The sequence below is a fragment of the Pongo pygmaeus genome, chromosome 8 (assembly GCF_028885625.2).
Source record: "Pongo pygmaeus isolate AG05252 chromosome 8, NHGRI_mPonPyg2-v2.0_pri, whole genome shotgun sequence".
Taxonomy (NCBI): domain Eukaryota; kingdom Metazoa; phylum Chordata; class Mammalia; order Primates; family Hominidae; genus Pongo; species Pongo pygmaeus.
Window position 1 is genome coordinate 66,939,823 of NC_072381.2, and position 22,572 is coordinate 66,962,394.

The window sequence follows — 22,572 nt, forward strand, 5'->3', positions numbered from 1 at the left end:
ATATTTTATAAGACAGTAACACTAGACTGTCCAAAATAATATAATGAAAAACCAAAAAGGCTGAGAGAACTGTTCTAGATAAAAATGGACCAAGGAGACATGACAGCCAAGTCAAATGCATGCTCCTTTATTGAACACTGGAACTGGAAGAGGGACAGCTAAAAAGACATGATAGGGACAACTGGGAACATTTATATGTGAACTGCTTGATAATATTACTGACGATATTGAATTAACATTACTTTTCTGTGTTGTGCTGTCTTGTGGTTTCATAATAGAATATCCTTTTCCTTAGGACATGAGGAAATTAAGAGTAGCCATCAAGATGCCCATAGCTTCCAAATGGTTCCCAAAAATTGTGTGTGGCAGGGTGGGGAGGAGAGGGAGAACCGATGTGGCAAAGCGTTGCCAGCTGGTAGGTTGAGGTGAAGGGTACTGGGCATTCATTGTCCTATTCTTTAAATTTTTTTCATATGTTTGAAAATGTTATAAATAAATACAATGTGAAGGACTGAAAGGAAGATGGCATGATCAACTGCGTCCAGTGCTGGTTAAGGCCAAGTAAATGGAGGACTGAGCATTAACACTGGATTTAACAATTTGTGGGTCATTGGTGACCTTGACGATCTGGACAGCAAAAGAGGCAGGCAAGGGCCAGACAGGAAAGAGCTGACTAGGCCTCACTTTGAGGACAATGGGAGTAAAATTAAGCACGTTGGCATTTTAGAGCAATCAATCTGACAGTTTGGGAAACGATGGCAGAGAAGGGGAAGAGTAGGAAAATGTCCGCACAGGCTCTGCAAGTGTATCCTACCCCCAGAAAGGGTGGCGAGGGCCTGAAGAGAGAACACAGCAATAGGGATGCAAGGGGACAGGAGGGGATAGTTGCAAAGAGATTGCCGCCCAACTGCCTTAATGTAATGCCTGTTTGGGAGCAAAGGATGAAGGAGCTTAGATGCTGTCATTCACCAAAATACCACATGATAAGTTCCGTTTGGGACATGATGCATTTGAAAGCCTTCATGCATTGTGTCCTCCTCTGGGGAAAGCAGCAGATGGGACTCTGTAGGACCAACAGCCTGCCCGAGCACCCGTGAGTCATTCCCACACTGCACTCTGTGTGTCTGATGTCTGCACAACGCTTAGGGCGCTGGAGGCCATGGCTCTGGGTGTGACAGTGACCTGAAGATGCTTTTGTTTGTAAAGTCTCTGAATCCTGGGAATCCCTCTCCCCAGAACACCTTCCAAGTCCTGCTGTCCCTGTGGACAGGCTTTCCCTAATGGTCCAGCCTTCAGTGACTGCTCTGGGGTCTGAAATGTCATTTTAATGCATCTTCCTTGGGCCTGACATGGATGCCTGCTTTTTGGTGGTGTTATGTCCAAGCATATCTGTTCCTGACTTCCCAACTAGGTGGTCAGCTTCTTGAAGGAAGGGAACCCAGTTTATATCTCAAAATATTCCCAGCCTTGCCCAGAATGAATAATCAATAAACTGGAAAGAGGAGGGAGACGGAGAGTGGGAGGAGGAGGAGGACGAAGGCCATCAGTTAACATTCTTCATACTCAAGATGCCCTAAAAGCTTGCTGTGTTGACTTCTAACCATGGGGACCACTTCTCATTTCTATGAGGGTGGGACTGGAGTTACCTGGAGGCCATTGCTGTCAACCCCTCTAATTCCTGAGTTAGAAGCCCTGGTAGGAAGCCTCCCTGAAACAGCCCACAGTGCTCTCTCCTGAAGCTGTTTGCAGTAAGTGACTCACCCAATTAAGAGTATCTACATAACAAAGCCTCACCGGGCTGCAGAGGTCACGGAGACTGTGAAGTGTGTCTTTCGTGTATACTCTGGAGAAGGTTCACTAATTATCAGTCATTTCCACCCCTCAAGAGCCTGTCAGCCTTTGAGATGCAAGGGATAAAAGAATCCCCAAATTCCCACCCCACACCAATCACTTCTACCTCCCCAACCCACCCCTGCATTTCAAACCTGTGACTAATAAGTGCCAGCGATGGGTCTCTGCCCACCTGGCTCAGAGTGAGGAGGGAGGAAGGGAGAGGGAAGAGGTATTGCCTCCACTAGGAGCATTTGTTAGTAAAAGGCAACTAGGAGGCTTGCATCGTTGTCTCTGTTAAACAAGTAAGCAAACAAAACTTGTATTTTTTTCTCAATGTATAAAAGTATGAATGTTTGTAGTAGAAACTACAGGTGAGCAAGAAAAAGTTAAAATCACCCACAACCCCACCCCCTAAGACGACCAGTGGTCCCATAGACTCCCTTGCAGCCAGGTTTCTAGGTGATATGTATTTGCTGTGGGTGTGTGTGCACCCCTGCTCTTTCATAACCAGCTTTTTCCATTTAATGATATATCTTCAACATCTCTTCCCATGAGCACATGGAAAGAATGTTAGAGGTGTCAGGGATGCTTAACTGGGTTAGCAGAGAAGGTGTGTTTTGGTCATTAGAGCATGAGAGGGAGGCATTGCCAGGATTTCTGAAAGCTGAAGGAAGCTGTTGTGAAGCCACAAAGAGCCCTTACTTTTGGAACTTGAGCAAGTGACTCTCTCTCTGTGAACCTCAGTTTCCTCATCTGTAAAATGGGGATAACAATATAGGCCTTATAGGATTGTTGCAAGGATTAAGGGAGATCCTGGTTGTGAAAAAACTATACAGGCATTGAATGTTTTATTACCCATTTTAATAAGCATTCATTAATTAGTGCCTGCTTGTTACTTAGCTCTCTGCTAGTCTGTGCTGAGAGTATAAAGAAGGCATCTGGTTCAGCCCTGAAGGAGCTTAAGATCTAATTGGAAAGTTAAACCCACACATATACACAAAAAGCTAAACAATAAGAATTTAAATAGCTAATAAAAAATATCATCAATTAGTAGATAATTAAGTGCCAGATGAGTGGCACAGACAGCAAGCACTCCAGGGATTCAGAGGTAAGAAAGAACACAGGGGATAATAATAATAATGACCACTTTGAGCACTCTCTCTGTGCCAGGCACATGCATTGTCTCATTTAATTTACCCATTGACCATATGAAGTAGAGATCATTATTACATCCATTTGGCAAAAGAGGAAACTGAAACTTCAGAGAGGTGAAGAAGCTTGCCCCAGGTCACACATCTAGCAAGTGTGGTACTGCTGTTCCTTGGACCCAAGCAGTCGTGCCCCAGAGTCCACCACATGCTGAAGCACCATGCTCTACTCAGATGGAGGGAGGGGCAGGGCAGTGCTGTGTCCTGAGCTGGATGGTACAGGAGGGAGCCTCATGAGTACAGATGGGACAGAGAAGGGTGTGTTGGTGCAGGGGGAAGATTCCAGGCTGGCTGGATGGCTGGTCCTCAGGGACAGTGGAAAGCAAGTCTTGACAGTAAGACTGAAGGAGAGCGGCCAGCCATGATGGCTCACGCCTGTAATCCCAGCACTTTGGGAGGCCGAGGTGGGTGGATCATTTGAGGCCAGCAGTTCAAGACCAGCCTGGGCAACATGGTGAAACCCTATCTCTACCAAAAAAACAAAAATTAGCCAGGCGTGGTGGTGGGCGCCTGTAATCCCAGCTACTCAGGAGGCTGAGGCAGGAGAATCGCTTGAACCTGGGAGGCAGAGGTTGCAATGAGCTGTAGAGGTTGCATGCCCACTACACTCCAGCCTGGGTGACAGAGTAGGTGACACTCCATCTCAAAAAAAAAAAAAAAAAAAAAAAGATTGAAGGAGAGAAGCTAAGGCACGTGAAATGCTTTTTGGCAGAAAATGGATTGTCCAGGAGGGTTTGGAGCCATGTGGGATCCAATCAAAGCAGTGTTTGGGAAGGTAGGACTAGGGGAGGCTACCGTAGGAGGATTTCAGATGGGCGTTGAGGAGAACTGAGGTTGAGGCAGAAGCATTTCGGGGAAGATGGAATGCCATCCTTCCTAAAAAGCCCTTATTCCCCTACTTTTTATCTTTGTGACATTTTGGGTTAATCTACATTTGGTTCCCGTGACTGCCGGCCTCATTCTGGCATGTTTACTAACTCCTTTCACACCTGGGTTCTGCAGGAAGTAACTCATTTGCTCCTTCCATAAATGCTTGTGGATCTCCCATTTCAAAGGGAGAATCAGTCAACACAGTCTGGGTGCTAATTATGATTAAGGGGGAAAGAGGTCAAAGATGATGCTAGTGGTCAGAGCTGATCCCCACCAGATCCCCCCAGTCCCTGCCCACAGCCTGGCAGACCCACCCTCCCAACACCAGCCAGCTCCCCAGACCACTGTTGCCACTTCTCACTGCACACCCCCACCCCCGCTGAAGGAGCTGGTCGCCCTTTTCTTCTGAAGCAGCAGGGCAGGGAGACTGAGAACATGATAAAGCCTTTGGCTGTTCAAGTAAAACGTTGTGAATATGAGAATGTGGTCAAAGAGCTGGTAGGAGTCACTGCAGGGCAGCATGTTCAGTTACAAAGGTGGGGACTAAGAAGGTCAAATCTTTAAAAATGTATCTATATAACCTATATATTAATTTTTTTTGAGACAGGGTCTTGCTCTCCCAGGCTGGAGTACAGTGGTGCTGTCACAGGTCACTGCAGCCTCCATCTCCTGGGCTCAAGCTGTCCTCCCACCTCAGCCTCCTGAGTAGCTGGGACTACAGATATGCACCACCACTCCCAGCTAATTTTTTTCACTTTTTGTAGAGATAGGGTCGCACTATGTTGCTCAAGCTGGTCTCAAACTCCTGACCTCAAGCGATTCTCCCACCTCAGCCTCCCAAAGTACTGGGATAACAGCTATGAGCCACCACACCTGGCCTAACCTATATTTATTGAATGCAGTTGATGCATATGGTAGACTATGTAGGCAATAAAAGTAAGATGACATCATTTCGGTCCTTATTAATGGCTTGATTAACAGAAAAGGTGAGGGGAAATGAAGGGAAAAAGTAGGGATAGAGACAGAAAAAGAAGAGAAAAGAAGAATAAACACTAAGCCCAGAGACATGAAGCATATTGGCCAAGGTCAAGGTTTGGGAAAGTGCACTGCAGTGAGTAGGGAAAACCTACCTCTTCCCTGGTGCTTCCCCCATACTCACACAAGACCCCAAATGCTTCAGGCCACGACTTTCCCAAGGAAATGTCCCCTGGAGATGTTTCTGTGCCATTGATTGCATTCCACAAACATTTTTGAGCACCCCAAGGTACCAGTTTCTTAAGCTCTTAAGCTCTGCTAAGAAGAAGCAGAGTTGATTGTTTCCTAAGGCGGTCGATCTTGACAGTGTCCTTTGATGCCTTAGACACCTTCATCAGACATATTGGGTGTCATCCAGGCTTGTGGGAGGGAAGGGCTAGAAGGGAAAAAATTCTGTACATTCTCAAACCAGATGGAGATAAAAATCATTTTCTCACTGGGCTTTGGTAAGAGGTAAGATAATGTTGTAAGCTACCTAGAATTGTGTCCAGGACACAGTAGGCACTCAGTAAAACCAAGTGTGATTCTGTCACTCAATGCTGACATGACTGCTTCTCTTTACTGCATTGATCAGTTTTTCAGCTGAGGTCGTTACCTGGTTGGGTTGGTATTCAGCCAGGCTGTTTGGTGCTGAGGTCCCACACAAGTACCCATCATAGGAACCCACAGACACAACTAAGAAGTAATCACCATTGGACCTGTTTAGAAGCCACCTGAACAGCCAGGCTATGGCAAATCAGTTGATGTTGTTGGTTGTGAGTGACCAGAACTAGCTCTGATTAACTTAAGCAGAAAAGGAATGTATCAGAAGGATATCAGGAAGTTCACAGAATCAGTGGGAAGACTGGAGTCCTAGACTTGGGAAATGGACAGGAACTGTCAGCAGCTGGGAAATGGAAATGCGGTTGGCCATGCTACCATACCAGCCGAGTTAGGCCACTGCCTGAGTCACTGCCATGATCACAGTGCATATGGCAGTGACTGTCCTCTCTGCCCTTCCTAGTCAATGCCATTGCACTGGGCTCACTGCTGCTACTGAAAAGAGTTTCCAACTACCACAATCCTCTGCTCACCCCTTGAGTCTGAGACCCAGGTAGGGAGCATCCATTGGTAGAGGGCAGAGAGGAGGAGGATGTGGCCTCTCCCACTTCAGTAATCAGATGCAGGCCCTGCTTTCCAACAAGGAACAGGATTCAGATGTTAGGCAACCAAATGAGTAGGAAGAAATTAAATGTCCACCATGCAATACTTTACTGTAGCAGTGAAGGTTAAAGGTATTACCAAACTTGCCTCCAGGTGTCTTTTGGCCATTCTAAAATACCAAAGCCATGCCATAAGAATGTTTGCCTGCTTCTGAGGCTATTTCAGAAACTATAGTTGAAGGCAAGTCTCTAATATAAGTTTCTAAAAACTGTTTTGGACCACTGTGATGGCATTTCTTTTTTTGTTGTTGTTTTTTTTGAGACGGAGGGTGGTATTTCTTGTTAAAGAAGGCGAAGAATATGTCTGGCTACAATTATAAAAATCCCCAATTTCACTGGCTTAAACGAATAGGGATTTTTCTAACAAAATAAAAGTTTTGGAGAAGGAGGATTGTTGGTGATGGCTCAGTGTCCCAATGACATCAGGATTAAGTCTCTTTCTTCTGTTTTCTAGGACTTTCCCTCATGGTCACAAGATGGCTACTACAGCTGTAGATATTATGTCCAAGATCATGCAAGGAAGGAGGGGAAAGGGAAGGGTCCAACCATAGGCATCATCCCCTTTGATCATGAAAATACAGTGCTTCTCAACACTCACTTCCCGCTTTGCCACCCCTGTACTTCCACTTGTTCCTCATTTGCCAAAATAGGTTGCATGGCCACCCAGCTACAGGGATGCAAGGGAAAGATGAAAACAGGATTGTCATGATTGGCCTATGCCAATCGCAAACCACTGCCTGGGCCTGGTACACTGCTACAGTGTTCAAATGAGGAAGGTGGAGGGAGGTGGATATCAGATAATATATCTAAATTCTGGTATCAGATTTGACCATTGCAGGATTGGAAGTTAGACACACAAGCATGGAGGACAAGGGCTTTCCAAGGAGAGGAGACAGAAGGAAAACACAGGGCATGTGGGGAGAACAAAGAAATTCAATTTGGCTGATGTGTAAGTAGCTACACTTTTGGTAAACTATCCTAGAGAAGTAAAATCACTAATTGCAAGGATATAGACATAAGAAATTTTATTAGCAAGAAAAACCTGGAAACAATCTATGTGTGCATTAATAGGAGAATGGTTGAATAGGTGTAGTACATACATCCTATGAAACATTATGTAGCTGGCCGGCATGGTGGCCTGTAATCCCAACACTTTGGGAGGCTAAGGCAGGTGGATCCCTTGAGCTCAGGAGTTCAAGACCAGCTGGGGCAACATGGAAAAACCCCGTCTCTACAAAAAATACAAAAATTAGCCAGGCATGGTGGTGTGTACCTGTAGTCCCATCTACTTGAGGGGCTGAGGCGGGAGGATCGCTTGAGTCTGGAAGGTCAAGGCTGTAGTGAGCCATGTTTGTACCACTGCACTCCAGCCTGGGCAAAAAAGTGAGACCCTGTCTAAAATACATACATACATACATATATTTTTTTAAAAAATAAAAATAAATTAAAATTACTATGTAGCTAAAAAATGAATATATTCATTCCATATCTATAGACCCATTTATTATTAAGAATGAATGAGCAAGTTGCAGAGACCCCTAATATAACCCTTTTTGTATAAATAGGCAATAACACAATAGCTCCACATATATGAATATAGTTTATTATGAGCATGGAGCATGGCGAAAGAGGTAGAAGTTATACCCCAGGTCCTTAACAATGGATGTCTTGGGAGACTGGGTGGGAAATGCAGAGGAGGTGAGGAAGATCACTAATGTTTTTCTTTGTATATCTTTGAGTGTTTTCCTGGTTGAGGTGAACATGTGTTTCTTTCATAATTTTGGAATGCATCTTAAAGCTTTACAAAAGTAGTTTGGAAGTGGGTTATGAAGAGTCAAGTGTTACATTGTATCATAGGGAGCCACTGAAGAGTTTTGAGTAAGGGAATGATGTGGTCAGGAAAATTAACCCAGCAAGAGTATGTATAATGGATTAGAGGCAGGAGAGGTGGAGGATGGGCAGAACAATTAGAAGGTTCTTGTAGCAGCAGTTCAGTCAGAAGCTAGTAGAACAGTTCAGAAGAACTGAACTGTGATAGCAATAATATGTGAAGAAAGGAAGAGTAAAGAGGGTGCAGGCTAGAGCCTTGAGACATACATGCCCAACATTGGGAGATAGTCGTGGGTGGCATGGTTTTCCATTAAATTGTGTCAACCAACACATCTTGCATCTTGAAATCCTGAGTAAATGGCTGTAATCCATGCATATGGCTCTTCTCCAACCTCCTCCAGCATCCCCTTATTTGACATTTACAATAAAGGCATTCAAAATAACGTATGTTTTCATGAGATTTGTATCATCGCCCTCATTAAGTTGAGAACATCTTGGAACGTGAGACCATGGAGAATACTTACTGGTAGCCCCAAAAAGTGCAGTTTCATTTGTTCATCATAGTTGGTGGTTTACACAAATGCTCTTTCTTCATTTGTTCCTTGAAGGAAAGGCCCTAGTCCCTACCCCCTGGGAGTTTACCATCCAGTGAAGGGGACAGACTCTCAACAGGAAATTCTATTATAAGTGAGGGTAATGGGAGGTGGGAGGATGCAGGAAAGTGATGTGTGAGCTGAGACCTGAAGGAAGAGTATGCGCAAGCCAGGTGAAGAGAAGGACAGGTAATTCCAGAGAGACAGAGAAAAGCAGGAGCAAAGCCCTTGAGGTAGGGAGTAGCATGGCACATTTGAGGAACTAAAAGGAAGCCTTGGGTAGCAGGAGTTCCGGGTGAGGGGGTGTGGAGGCAGACAAAGGCAGAAAGGCAAGCTGGGGCAGAGCCAGTGTAGACCCACCAGCCAGGGGAGGCAAGCTCAACTTGTTCTCAAGAACAATGGGAACCCGGATGCCTATAAGCAGAAGAGAAACATGGTTGGATTTGCTTTTTAAAGAAAGAGCACGCTGGCTTGGGCTGGGACTACACGGAAACAGCAAGGAATGCTCAATGGTCCGGTTTTCCCATTAGGCTGGGAGCTGGCCAGGGGCTGAGATGACCCCATGCCATTTATACTGTTCTCCTCTGTGCAGATCCCCCTCCTGCTCTGCACCGGCTTCAGCTGCAAATGGTTGTGGTTAACAGGCTGGTACTCCCCCATCAGAAAAGTAGAAGTCCCCCTCCCTCCAATACTCCCCCAGAGTAAGGAGTTGGTATGCCCCAGATCTGAAGAAAAGAAGGGATAAGGATGGGATGTGGGTGAGGCAAGGCAGATTTCTTCTCTCTGTGCCTCAATTTCTTTATCTGTGAAATGGGGCATTCATGGTACCTACCTCAGAGAGTCGCTGTGGGCGAGGACATAATTCATACAAAATTTTTAAATGGCACCTGGCACAAAATGAACAATGAAAAAGTGTTAGTTTTTGTTTTTGTTCTTCCTGAAAGATAGGTGGGACCCTATGAGCACGGACTATATTCCCCACTGTCCGAGAGGACCGCTGATCACATCCGCAGAGAGAGCGTGAGGACCCCTGGGCCAGGCAGGTGTCAGGAGTACCAAATGACCTAAGTTTCAACAAATCTCACGTACAAGTTTGGGCCTGGGATCCTAGTCCGCACATGCTTCTGTTCCTATGACTTAAAAAGAGAGTACCCCCAGGTGAGCAAAAGGGAGCCGCCCTCTGCCCTCCCGCGAAACCCGGTTCAGCCCGAGGCCTCCCGGGTTGGAGGCGCGATGGGGGGCGCCGTGGCCTGAGATCCAGCTCCGGGTCGGTGGGGGCGGAGCCTGGCCTGGAGCGGGCGGGCCCGCGCGGCGGAGGGGCGGGACCGGCGCGGCAGCCCGCAGCCCCACCCCCAACGGAAGTGCCGCCGGGCCCGCCCCTCCCTCCCGAGGCCCGTTCCCCTCGCCCCTCCCTCGGCCGACTCTTCCTGGCTCAATTCGGCTCCCGGAGCTGGTTCCGCCAGGGCCCCAGCAACGGTCCGGAGAGGAGGCCCCGGGTCCGCGTGTCTGGCTGTGTCGGGCGGTGCTCTGTGTCCCTCTCACTCCCCAGCCCTCCCTTCCATTTCTCGGTTACCTGCGCGGCTGCAGGCGCCGCGGGGGACTGCACAGGTAAAGTCTCGGCAAGTGAGGGCGCAGGTGTGGGCGCCTCCTGGGCCAGGCGGGCAGGGGAGAGGCCGACGGCACGTGCCTGGGAGATTTTTTTTTTTTTTATAGCGATTGTATTGATAGTGGGGGCTTGGGGAGGGCAGACACGGACCCTGGGAGCGCTGCAGGGCACTGGGGAGAGAGAGGGGCGGGACTGAAGCCCCCGGAGACTGGGGGCCGGTTCCTTTACGGCCCCGCAGCTTGCGCAGGCTCCGTGGTGCCTGGGAGGTGGTGCGCCGGTTGGGTGGGGGCGGGTCCAGGCCGCGGCGTCGGAGAATTGTCCCCCACCCAGTCCCCGCGGTGACTGGGTTTTGACAGCCTCCCCTCCCGAGCGCGCACATTCCCAGGTTTGCAGAATGAAAATCAATAAAATCGATGCAGTGGTAAAGAACGCGAAACATGTTGGGTTATTATTATTTGTGTTTGTTAAATTTTTTTTTTAAACTTTTTTCTTATAAAGGTGGTTTCAGCTTGGATAATGGCCTCAGAGAGGGACGAAAAACGCCCGCTGGTTTCCCAGCAGGGTCCGGAGACCTGTCTTAGGTCCCAAGCCTCGAAAAACGTCCCAGGGCGGCCGTGCAGGGTCTGGCGGCGGGAAAGAAGCCCCGGGGCACGCTCGGTTTCCAGATACGGCTATTCCCCGCACCTCACCCTCTGCCCTTTAGGGAGATGGCCCCCCTCCACCGACTTTCCCCGGTTCACCACCCCCACGCCCCGGGAACCGCGCCTCCTCCCCTCCCCCGCGCTCTCCCCGGCGCTTTAAATAATGATATTTGCATGCAGGGAGCGATTCATAATTATGTCAGGGCTGGTGAAATATAGGCAACATTTCAAACTTTCTATTTAAAAAACATGAATTATGGCCGCGGAAAATGTGTTCCCATTTAAAGGCGATACGAAGTATTTGGTGTCTCGTCCCCGGGCCCATCCATCACGCAGACAATAAAGAGAGTTTTTCGCCCTGACACCCGCGATTTATGGGCGCCCTTCTCTGCCCTCATCACTCACCCGCCGCGGCCGGCCTGGCGACAGGCCCGGCGACAGGCCCCGCGGAGAGACGCGCGGCCGCCCCCGCGCGGGCTAGCGCGCGCACTTTGCGCCCTCGCTGGCCCCGCAAGATCTCGGCTCCCAGAGGGAAGCACCCGCTCCCAGGAGTTGGGGAATCGGTCTTGAGGGTCCGGGCAGCCGAGTAGGAGCGGAAACCACACTGGTCCTCCTACGCCGCGCAGCCTCTCAGGGCTGGGGCTGAGCGCGCCGCGGCGGGGTTTTGCTAGCCTTTGCTGTGTCCTGGCCTCGCCGGCGCCGCGCCGCGAAGTTTGCAGGGCAGGCGGCGGGAAATTATTTAAGCGCTGGCTCGAAGTGAGGACAGAGAACTGGGCAGGGGGTTACCCAGGCCAATTCTTGGGCCATTCCGCCCCAAGGAACGTGGAGCTGTCCCCAAGCTTTCTTGAGCCCCGCCGGGCGGACGCTTCTCGGCTAATCTTTCTGCAACTTTTACAAAGCTGCCTCCTCCCCAGTTTGATCTCTGCAAACACATCCTGGGCGTCCGCGGCAGCTTGGAAACTATTTTTACCGTCTGGGGCCGAGGAGTTGCATTGAAATAAGGAAGGCGAGGCGCCTTCTCTAGCGTTTCACCCCGGGCCAGGCTGGGTCACCCAGTGGCCTCTTTGCCCCCTCGCCCCACCCTTCGCGCGCCTTCCGGAGCCGTCATCGAATCTCTCTTGCTAACTTGCAGCCCTCTGGGGGTTCTCCGAGACACAGGCGCAGGAGGGAGCCTTCGTCGAGGAAAGTTCCGGCTACCTTTGTTGGGGAATTTGCTTTCATTTTTCACCGCGGGCGAACCTGGCCAGGCGGGTTGCTGAAGCACCGGCAGAGGGGGGGGCTGCCAGGCACTGCCAAGCAGCGAGAGGCCGCTCGACCTGGGGGCGCCGCTTGTCCAGCCTCCTTCGGAGGCCAGACTTGCAGCCACCCGGGCACTAGAAGCCACCTCGAGTCCTGCGTTGGGCCGAGGTGTCGGTGTACACGCGAGCCGGGAGCCGTTTCTTGCAGGATGCTTGCGAGCTGGATTTATTCGGATAAATGCAGCGCAAACGACAGCCAGAGAAATCCCGTCGATTCTAAAAATGACAAGGTTGAATTTATTAGACTGAGAGTCATATGTAAGTGCAGGGAGATGAAAATTATACAAACAGCTCCACGTCCAGTGTGAACACCACTGATGGCTTCCAGCTTCCAGGGCATGTAATTAACACATCTGAATATTTAGATCTAGAGAGAAATATAAAAATACTCTTAAATTCTCCGTGTGTGGACATATATTTCAGTTGAAAACATTCTAGAGCAAGTGTCCTTTACAGCCCCTGCTTGGGTGTCATCTGGGCTGGAGATAGAACTTATGTCCAAATAACCACCCAGAGAATGTCATCTATAACCAGAGTGAGTCCCGCATCGCTGAGGGTTAACGTATCTACAGATCTTTAAATATCTGCGGCTTGGCAGAGGTGAAATAAATGTATTTAAGAAAAGCAGGCGCGAAGATAACCGAGCCACTGTGTCCAAACAATATTTCTGGGCATGGAAATAAATTTCCTACAAGGTCGGCGGTGGAGAGTGCAGACAAATGGAGAGGCTTTCGGAAACCCTGTGTGGGGGCCACCGGTCCTGGACCCCATGCACCCTGCAAGTTGAAGTGGGCTCTATTGGATGCCTTTGGCCTCGGACTGCGGCGTGACTGCTGCGAGAGGCTCGGCCCTGACGCTCAATACTGCAGCGCTCTGGGGGTCCTCCGAGATACAGGCGCGGAGAGCCTTCGCGGGGCACTGAACCCGACATATCAGGTGGCAGGCCTGGGCTCCCCCGGGCAGCCCTTTCCTCACAGACACTTCAGCTACCCCTCAATCCTGGCTCCACCTGGCTCTGGCAGTGGCCGTTTGGGTCTATAGATGTGGAGGAAGAGCGCAGAAAAAGGCGGGTCCGGCTCGATTCCGAGGCATCCCAAAGCAGGAAGCCGGAGGCCACTGGGAAGAAGGCCACGATTTTTGCGCCTTCTAGAAGCCAGGCCCCACCCAAACTCTTGGGACCCTAACTTGAGGCCACAGAGGCAGTTATCTGGGTGTATTTACTTGTATCAGGCACCCACACACACACACATAGTCACTACTGAGGCCCGGATGCCCCCGTGAGTCTTATCTACATATTTGAAAAGCCAGGGCAACGCCAACAGCGAGGTCGGCAACGTTACAGCTGTGAAATTCCAAGGCAAAATACTAATTCCAGAATAGGACAAATGTCCACCAGTCTCTCTCCCTCTTTTTCCTCTTCACCCCTCCAAACCCACCCAACCCTTAAATAGGCGCAGAGCTTCTCAGAGCCCCTGCTCGGAAAGAGATTATAGAGGACTTTGCCATGAGTTTCTGGGAACTGCACACTCCTGGGGCAACCCTGCCGCGGGAGAAATAACCCGGGCCCTGAGAACGTCCTACTCCAGGCAGTGTGGCTGCGCAAGAAAGGCTTATACGGCACACCAAGAAGAGGGAGCCAGAATGGGAAATACTCCCTGGCAAGTAAGAAAAGGGAAAAGGAAATGGAGGAAAGAGATGGGGGAGCCCAGAAAGACGCGGGAGAGAAAACAAAAAGAAGGGAGGAAGAAAAGAAATGAGAGCCAGGAGAGGCGCGCCGAGGAGAGCGCAGGCCGTGGCGAGACCCCGGGCCGGGCCGCGGCTCCTGCACGCCAGGCTTCTCCCCTGCCCCGAGCAGCGGCGAGGGCCGCGCGGGACTGTCCCCTACTGGCCCCGCGAATCTGGGCCTTGCTCCCAGTCGGGTGGGGCGGACCTGGGTGCAGAGGCCTCCGCGTGCGCTTTCTCTCCCCGCTCCCAGGGACCGCGAGGCGGGGCAGGACAGGGGTGGGGAGGCCCCCGGGGGCGCGCGCCAGTCCGGGACTGTTTGGGTGCTCTGGGCCAGGCTTTCCAGCTCGCCCGGCCTGACCTGTCAGGCGGATTATCTTCGAGGGAGATTAATAGGGGAGGCGGGCTGCAATAATAATCGTTTTGTTTGATGTGACAACTCTGATAGGCGTTGATTTACTTACAAACTGATAGGCTTTTAATTGAGCGCCTCCGCCGAGCCCGAGATGAAAGGGAAGCGGCGGTGAAAGGCGGCCCGCCTGCCCTCCGGCCTCAATACTGATTAGCCATCTCGACAGTGAATAGTTCAAGGCATTTTCAAACTTTTTTCCTCAGCTCTTTCCCCTTCCTTCTCCTCCTCCCACCCCCTCCTCCAATATCTGCCTTGCCCACTCCTTTTTTAGAGAAAACAAATCATTTCCATTGTGCGCAAATAAAATCCGCAGGACATCCACGCCAACCGCTGCTGGGGGTTGGAGGCTTTAGGCCTGGCGCAGAGTAATTAACGGCCCCCACCCCGAGGCCCGCGCGGCCTTCGGGGGTTTGGCCTCCTGCGCGAGGTGCGCAGGCTTGGACGCTTGCGCCTCCCAAAGGCCCTGGGCGCGCAGGCCCCCAGGCGCCCCCATGCGCTCGGACCCTCGGAGTGGAGTTTTGAGAAAAGCGAACGCACGCAGACCACGACCCGCACCCACGCAGCACAGCGCAGCGTGTGCGGCCACACCAGGGGACGCGGGAGCCACTCCACGGCCCCCCCAGGCTTCTGGTGCTGAGGCTGTCTCCCCTGAGCCGCCGGCGTAATAAGCTGCTGGAATTAGAGGAGAGGGAGAAGAGCTGAGTCTGGAGGCTGGGAAGGGACGCCCTTGGCTGCGTCACCCCCAGCCCTGCCGCAGGCCCCAGAATTTCAGTGCCCGAGCCTCGCGGGGAGGCTGCGGCGATAGCGGCCCAAAGGTGGGCTCGCGGCGTTAGGAGCACTACCATTGGTTGGGTCGACACCTAGACGGCCGCGCACTCAGTGACCAGGCACACATGGACACACCCGAAGGATAAGAGTGCTTCACAGACGCGCTGCCCCGCAGAGACAGCGTAGGACTGTCCCGCCCTCCGAAACGCGCACCTGGGACTCGCACCCCGGAGACCAGACAACTGCCTCCCTCAGCGTGGGGCCTCCCCACCCGCTCTCCGACTCACCTCCCTCAGATGTCGCACGGACACTACAAACCCCCTTGAATGCAGGTGTGCTCTTACACGCTCACACTGACAAACACCAGCCCCAAGCACACACCGCCTCACTCCCCTCTTCTCTCCAAATGAGCTTCAATCAAGTTACCATCTCATAAAGTTTACCAACCCAAAGAATCAAGGAATAAAATCCAAACGCAGAAAAAGAATGCCTAGGAGCAAATTCTAAAACTCACCCCGGAAAGTTCTCGGTACCCGTGCGGAGTGGGAGACAGAGAAAGAAGCTGGGGAGGGGAGTGAGGTGGGGGAGGGGAGTGAGATGGGCCAAGAGGAGAGGGCGAGCACTCCGAGGGCAGGTTCCAGACCCGACCCCCGCGCGCACCCGGCTCAGCCCCAGGTGCGTGCCGGTCGAAACCGGGTCTCCAGGCTCGGCCCCCGCCCCCCACGCGGGCACAAACTGGCTCCCGACTCCCAGAGCTCCCAGCCCCACCATTTATCAAAAAGACTTGACAACAAAAGAAGAGCCGGGGCGGAAAAGCGGAGGAGGGGAGATTCAAAGTCTTCCAAGTCGTTCCGAGGAAGGGGGTGTGTCCTCCTCCCCACCCACCCCCTCTAATTTCTGCGAGTTTCTGGAGGAGACCCTCGAACCCGCTCCGGACGCTATCAGAGCCCCGATAACTCACGCAGCGCCACAGGCATGCATACACACTGGGCACCCAGGTCCAGGTACCCGGTGGCACGCACAGCGCCTCCCCTTTTCTTCCCAAACAACCCGAGTGACGGTGCAAATCGAGGGGAACGCGGCAGTCCCGCTCCGCTTCCCTGGAAGAACCCGCGTTCCCACAGGCAGCCGCCCCCTCCCTCTCTCGCTCCTTCCCTCGGCTCTCCCAACGCAGGTCGTTCCGACTCGGCGTTCCAATAAGTTTGAGAGCAGCCCCGAGTGACCGTGGCTCCCCAGCCTGCGGGGATGACGGCAGGTGGGAGAAGGTCGGGGAGGGGGCATGAGTGAGCCTGAGATGTTTCTTCCCTCATACACCCATGGCCAGGCCTCTTCTTCGCAGCCTCTTAGCCCTGCTTACGACCCGAGGGGGTCAAAGAATTGAGGCGAGGTTTACCCCACCATTGACCTCCAGGACTAGAGGTTCCTTGGTGTTGTGGCTCTTAGAAGTATCCGAGTTTGGGGTTAGGGAACTACGGAGGGTGGCAGCCTGACCTCCGCACGCTACACGCCCCGCGGGAACTCGCGGCGGCGGGGTGGGGGGGCGGGAAATCTCCCGTGTTAGACGTTGCCGCCGCTGGTCTCGGGTACCCGGAGCCGCGCCCGAACTCCGCGACCCCCACAGACCGAAGCTCCCAGAGGTGGAAGGGCGTCTCTCCGACACCGAGAGGGCAGGCGCACACTCCAGGCCTGCGCGCCCCTCTCAGCGCCCTGGACGCACCTGCGCACTTTACTCTCGCTATTCATTTTCCTGACACCGTGCGCCTCTTTCCCCTCTTTCATTCTTTTTCTTAGAGCCCCCACCCCACCCCCATCCCAGGAGGCCGCTCCTCTTTTCCCCTCCTCCAGTTCCCTCTCGATCTCCTCCTTCCTCTCCGTCTCTCTCTCCCTCTCTCTTTTTCCCTTCAAGTCGCACCCGCCTTGTAATCAGCAACAAAAGCTGACATAAATCACGGGAGGATTGACAAGAGCTGACAAATAACTGATTGATTGCGGTCGAGGAACATTGACAATTGATGGAGGGGTGGAGATGCCCAAAGAAGGGGGGGAGGGAGGAAAAGAGGGTGGAAGGGGCGAGTAAGAATGGGGGGTTGGGGGGAGAGACTGAGTGTGAAACAGAGGAAACATGTGATCCCTGCTGCTGCCCCAATCTACGCGTCCCCGGGCGTCACGTGGCCGGGAAGGGCGGAGAGCCCAGCGCTCCTCGCGGTGTCGAGCCGCCGCCGCTGCGACTGCCCATCTAGCTTCTGGTTTCTCCGCCGCGGAATCTGAGGAAATTAGAGCGGGCGGGCGGGCTTCTTCCAGCTCCGGCTCCCCACCTTGCCTTCTTACCCTGGTGGCTGCGCTGCGCCGCGCAGGATCTCGATTACTGCGAAGGAAAAAACACTGGGTGTGCAGGTTCCCTTCGCCCCTGGAGTTGACAGTCCGGCCGGTGTCCACACTCCCACCGGTGCTCCTTCTGGACACCCCCGCAGTCTGTTCCCCACGCGCACCCCACTCCAAAAGAAGGTTTCAGTTTATTTTCGAGCTGGGGAAAGGAAGAACGACGAGGAGGAAAAAAGAGGGAGGCGGCGGATGGTAAACGTAGAATAAATGTCCATCTCGTCCTCGCAGCGAAATCCAGGGAGGGGACACACAGGGGGGCGGCGAAGAGGGAGCTGCCCATTAAAACCAGCTCTGAGAGTCCTGGCGGCGGCGGCGGCGGCGGCGGCGCGGGACGCGTCACATCCCCTTGACCCTCCAATCACCTCGGGCTCCCATTTGATTGGAAGGCGGCAAAGGCTTTAATCTCCCCCTTGGTGCAGCTGCTTTTGAAGTGAGTTTCCTCGCCAGAGCCCCGGCTGGACACGCAGCGGCTCACATCGCAGAGCGCAGCGCCGGCGCGGGGCCGCGAGAACACAGCGCAGGGGAGCAGCCCGAGGTGGACACTGCGAGCCGCCCGGCACTCCCGCAGTCCAGCCGGCTCCTCTAGCCCGGCCACGGCTCCGCTGCGGGCCACCCAGGATTACTCGCGTCTGGCTCCAGGCGCCGAGAAGGCGCGCTGGGCGCCCGTGGCCGCCGCGCCAGCTCCTCCTCCTCCCGCTGCTCCTGCTCCCTGGGCGAGCGCGCAGCCCCGAGCCCGCCCCGCGCCTCCCGGAGCCCTCCCCCGCGCTGCTCCCATGCGCGCGGGTGGGTCATGAGCACAGCGCCCTCGCTTTCTGCCCTAAGAAGCAGTAAGCACAGCGGCGGCGGAGGCGGCGGCGGCGGCGGAGGCTGTGCAGACGCTGCCTGGACCAGCGCGCTCTCTGGAAAAAGCTCCGGCCCCGGCCCAGGCTCGTCTCCGGCCGGCAGCACCAAGCCTTTTGTGCACGCCGTGCCCCCCTCTGACCCCCTGCGCCAGGCCAACCGCCTGCCAATCAAGGTGCTGAAGATGCTGACGGCACGAACTGGCCACATTTTGCACCCCGAGTACCTGCAGCCCCTGCCTTCCACGCCCGTCAGCCCCATTGAGGTAAGGACCCTCTCTCTGGATCGCACTGGGACCACTACCCTGGCTGCCACCCTAGGGCTTTCTTTTTCTCGGGATCTGGGCGGAGGTGGGGGGGTCTGAGTGATTCAGCTCCCGAATGGGGGAAGAGGCTACTGCTTCCGTACCTCAAAACTAGGGCGGAAAAGGGGGAGGAAGTGGAATAGGGCGTGAATGCTATAGGGAGCAAGGCTGCCAATACTTGTTTGTTTCTCCTTTCGATATGAAAGCCCCTACCCCGACCCAGGCCCCTTCGCTCGGTACCGAAGGCAGGCGGAGGTCTGAAATATGGTTCCAAAGTCGCCGTCCTTAGGATCCCCAGAAGCCAGTGTGTGCACACAGCCTCTGAGGCGCCAGCCGCCCGAGTCCTTGCTCTGAAGAATTAAGGAGTGTTTGTGGGGAGGGGATACAGTTCTGGATCTAGGAACCGAAAACCAAAACATTTTGCTTTTTAAAAATCTAGTTAGCGCTCAGAGAGGGCAGGAAAGATGCTGCTGGAGGTGGTGGTTGGGTGGGGGGAGCAATCTGCTGCCTTTCCCAACGGCGAGAATGTTTGTGAGTGGGTGTTAAAGAGGGGATGCCGCCTAGAATTGCGCCTCGGGGCTGGGAGGATCTTCGTGGGCTGTTGCGGAGAGGCATTTGAACCCCAGAAGCCAGGATTCTAAAGGGTTTCCACTTCTTTCTCTGTGTGACCTCCCCCCCATCGTCTGACCCCGCAGCTCGATGCCAAGAAGAGCCCGCTGGCGCTGTTGGCGCAAACATGTTCACAGATCGGGAAGCCCGACCCCTCGCCCTCCTCCAAACTCTCCTCGGTTGCCTCCAACGGGGGCGGCGCGGGCGGTGCCGGCGGCGGCGCTGCGGGCGACAAGGACACCAAATCGGGCCCCCTGAAGCTGAGCGACATCGGCGTGGAGGACAAGTCGAGTTTCAAGCCGTACTCCAAACCCGGCTCGGATAAGAAGGAGCCGGGAGGCGGCGGTGGAGGCGGTGGCGGTGGCGGGGGCGGCGGCGGGGGTGTTTCGTCGGAGAAGTCGGGATTCCGGGTACCGAGCGCCACCTGCCAGCCATTCACGCCCAGGACAGGCAGCCCGAGCTCCAGCGCCTCGGCCTGCTCGCCGGGAGGTATGCTGTCCTCGGCCGGGGGTGCCCCGGAGGGCAAGGACGACAAGAAAGACACCGATGTGGGCGGCGGCGGCAAGGGCACCGGGGGCGCCTCGGCCGAAGGGGGACCCACGGGGCTGGCACACGGCCGGATTAGCTGCGGCGGCGGGATTAATGTGGATGTGAACCAGCATCCGGATGGGGGCCCGGGAGGCAAGGCTCTGGGCTCGGACTGCGGTGGTTCATCGGGCTCCAGCTCCGGCTCCGGCCCCAGCGCGCCCACCTCCTCCTCAGTGCTGGGCTCTGGGCTGGTGGCTCCCGTGTCACCCTACAAGCCGGGCCAGACAGTGTTCCCTCTGCCTCCCGCGGGCATGACCTACCCAGGCAGCCTGGCCGGGGCCTACGCCGGCTACCCGCCCCAGTTCCTGCCACACGGCGTGGCACTTGACCCCACCAAGCCGGGCAGCCTGGTGGGGGCGCAGCTGGCGGCGGCCGCGGCCGGGTCTCTGGGCTGCAGTAAGCCGGCCGGCTCCAGCCCCTTGGCCGGAGCATCTCCGCCGTCCGTGATGACAGCCAGTTTGTGCCGGGACCCGTACTGCCTCAGCTACCACTGCGCTAGCCACCTGGCAGGGGCGGCGGCCGCCAGCGCTTCTTGCGCACATGATCCGGCCGCTGCGGCCGCGGCGCTGAAGTCCGGATACCCGCTGGTGTACCCCACGCACCCGCTGCACGGTGTGCACTCCTCGCTAACGGCCGCCGCGGCTGCTGGCGCCACACCGCCCTCCCTGGCCGGCCACCCCCTCTACCCCTACGGCTTTATGCTCCCTAACGACCCGCTCCCCCACATCTGCAACTGGGTGTCGGCCAACGGGCCGTGCGACAAGCGCTTCGCCACGTCCGAAGAGCTGCTGAGCCACTTGCGGACCCATACGGCATTCCCCGGGACAGACAAACTGCTGTCGGGCTACCCCAGCTCGTCGTCTCTGGCCAGCGCCGCCGCGGCCGCCATGGCTTGCCACATGCACATCCCCACCTCGGGCGCACCGGGCAGCCCTGGGACGCTGGCGCTGCGCAGCCCCCACCACGCGCTGGGACTCAGCAGCCGCTACCACCCCTACTCCAAGAGCCCGCTTCCCACGCCTGGTGCCCCCGTGCCGGTGCCCGCCGCCACCGGACCCTACTACTCCCCCTACGCCCTCTACGGACAGAGACTGACCACCGCCTCGGCGCTGGGGTATCAGTGAGGGCGGCCGGGAGGGCGAGCGAGGGAGAGGAAGGAGCTGGGGGAGGGGAGGAGCCCAGGGAGGGGCGGGATCACGGCCCAGGCTGCTGACACCCGCGCGTGGGGAGGACTCGGGCCACGAAAGGAAAGAAATGTATACCGTATCTATCTACCCGACAGCAGCGACCGAGACCCGGTGGGACACTCCCCTTCTCCCCACTCTCACCTCCCCACCCAAACTTTATAAAAGTTGAAAAAATATCATTTGACTTTTTATAGAAAAAAGAAGGAAAAAATAATTGAGAAAGTGTTCATCTGAGGACTGCATCGGTGGACACTGGTATTTATTTATGTTAGCTCCAAGCGGACCCGTGGTTCAAAAGTGCATTATTTAGTTTGAGCTGTGTAGGTAAAAAGGAGGAAAAAAATTTAAAACTTGAGGGTAAAAATGTGGAAAACAAACCCTCCCATCCCTTGTAGATTATAAATAAAAGCAAAACCGCCACAGAACTAGAGGTCTTCTCTTTAATGTTACTTTTAAAATTGCTATGATTGTATTGTACGTTATTTAATGTCTGATTGAAACACAAATTTACATGCATGTTTGTTACAAAAAATGAAAAAAAGTCACAATTTGTCAGCTCTGATTTCAAATTGCAATTATTTTTAAGGTGTATACCATCGAAGAGAATGGGTATTTTTTTGTACGTATTCTGGAAGAAAACAACAAAAAAAAAGAAAAAGAAAAAATTCTATTCCAAAACCTCATTTGCCTTATTTTGTTCTTTAAAAGGAACACTTAACTATTTTTAATTTTTAAGTCCACCCGCTGAGAAGGGGACAAGGTTTACGTCATGTACTAAAATAATAGACAATGTATCGCTTTAAAGATTAAAATTCCGTATATTTGATGTATTAAAGGGTTTTACTTCTTCTTCTTATCTTTTTTATTTTGGTTAAAGAGAGCATGGCAGTTTCGGCCGCAGTGGGTTCCGGGGCCTCACTGCTACTCCTTCTTCCCGGGACCGTGGCCGAATTTCCGATCGCTTTGTTGTGATTTTCTGGGAGGCAAAGGCGTCGGAAGGGGCTACCAGCCGCGAAGCTGGCCTTGGGGAACATATTTTTAGAGGATATTTCACCATTTGGAAAGATAGTGTCCTCCGCTATCTATCATTTCGTTTTTATTTCAATTTTCTCTTGGCAGCTGGCTTGTTAAAAGTGAAAGGGGGTGTGTGGCGGGGGACAGGGTTTTTGTTAAATTTCTCTCCTGAGCTTTTTGGGCGTTTGGGTTTCGTTTTGTGCAGAGTGGAGCAGGCCGGGACTCGCCGGCTGGGCCTGGGCCGGGGCCTCGGGGACGTGGGGCAGCGTGCTGCCCCTGCGTTGGCTTCCGAGCCTCCCCTGCCCGCGGCGGGCAAGCCGAATAGACTGGGAGGCGGAGGGGCGCAGGGGGAACCTGTGTCCCGGGCCTGGGGAGAGTACGCAGGGACCCTCTGGTCCCTAGGGGAGAGTGCGTCTTCTTTTCTTTTCTTCTGGCTGCCCAGGGCTTTCTAAACGCTCCCACCAACCCTCGCCCTCACCCCCACCCCCACCCGCCGGCTCCTTCCTCCCTCCAGAGTCGGGACCCGGGGCTGGCCGGCGCCACCGCTGCTTTTCCCTGTCCGGGTGTCTCTGCGGCCAGCGCTCTATTCCAGTCCGCGCCGCAGGAGAGCGCGCCCGGCCAGGGACCCGG

The 22,572-nt window shown here is 54.0% G+C and overlaps 1 protein-coding gene and 1 long non-coding RNA gene across 2 annotated transcripts; one reads left to right on the forward strand and one right to left on the reverse strand.

Annotated features, from left to right (window-relative positions):
- Positions 1–7,200: 7,200 nt before the first annotated feature.
- Positions 7,201–10,434, reverse strand: LOC134740162 (uncharacterized). Its single transcript, XR_010127427.1, has 3 exons — positions 10,145–10,434; positions 9,404–9,458; positions 7,201–7,379 (listed from the first exon to the last, which is right to left on the reverse strand). It is a non-coding gene; the product is annotated as an uncharacterized LOC134740162 (long non-coding RNA).
- Positions 10,435–17,527: 7,093 nt separating this feature from the next.
- On the forward strand, positions 17,528–21,763 carry ZNF503 (zinc finger protein 503). The gene is made up of 2 exons (XM_054503640.2): positions 17,528–18,505; positions 19,240–21,763. Exons 1-2 carry the CDS (start codon positions 18,191–18,193, stop codon positions 20,863–20,865), a joined length of 1,941 nt encoding a protein of 646 aa, XP_054359615.1. The 5' UTR covers positions 17,528–18,190; the 3' UTR covers positions 20,866–21,763.
- Positions 21,764–22,572: the final 809 nt, after the last annotated feature.

What these genes read in the sequence shown, in the direction of transcription:
- ZNF503 (XM_054503640.2), top strand. Translation starts at nt 18,191, where the DNA reads ATGAGCACAGCGCCCTCGCTTTCTGCCCTAAGAAGCAGTAAGCACAGC. An exon ending in CGCCCGTCAGCCCCATTGAG is followed by an intron (nt 18,506 to 19,239) that starts GTAAGGACCCTC and finishes CTGACCCCGCAG; the next exon opens with CTCGATGCCAAGAAGAGCCC.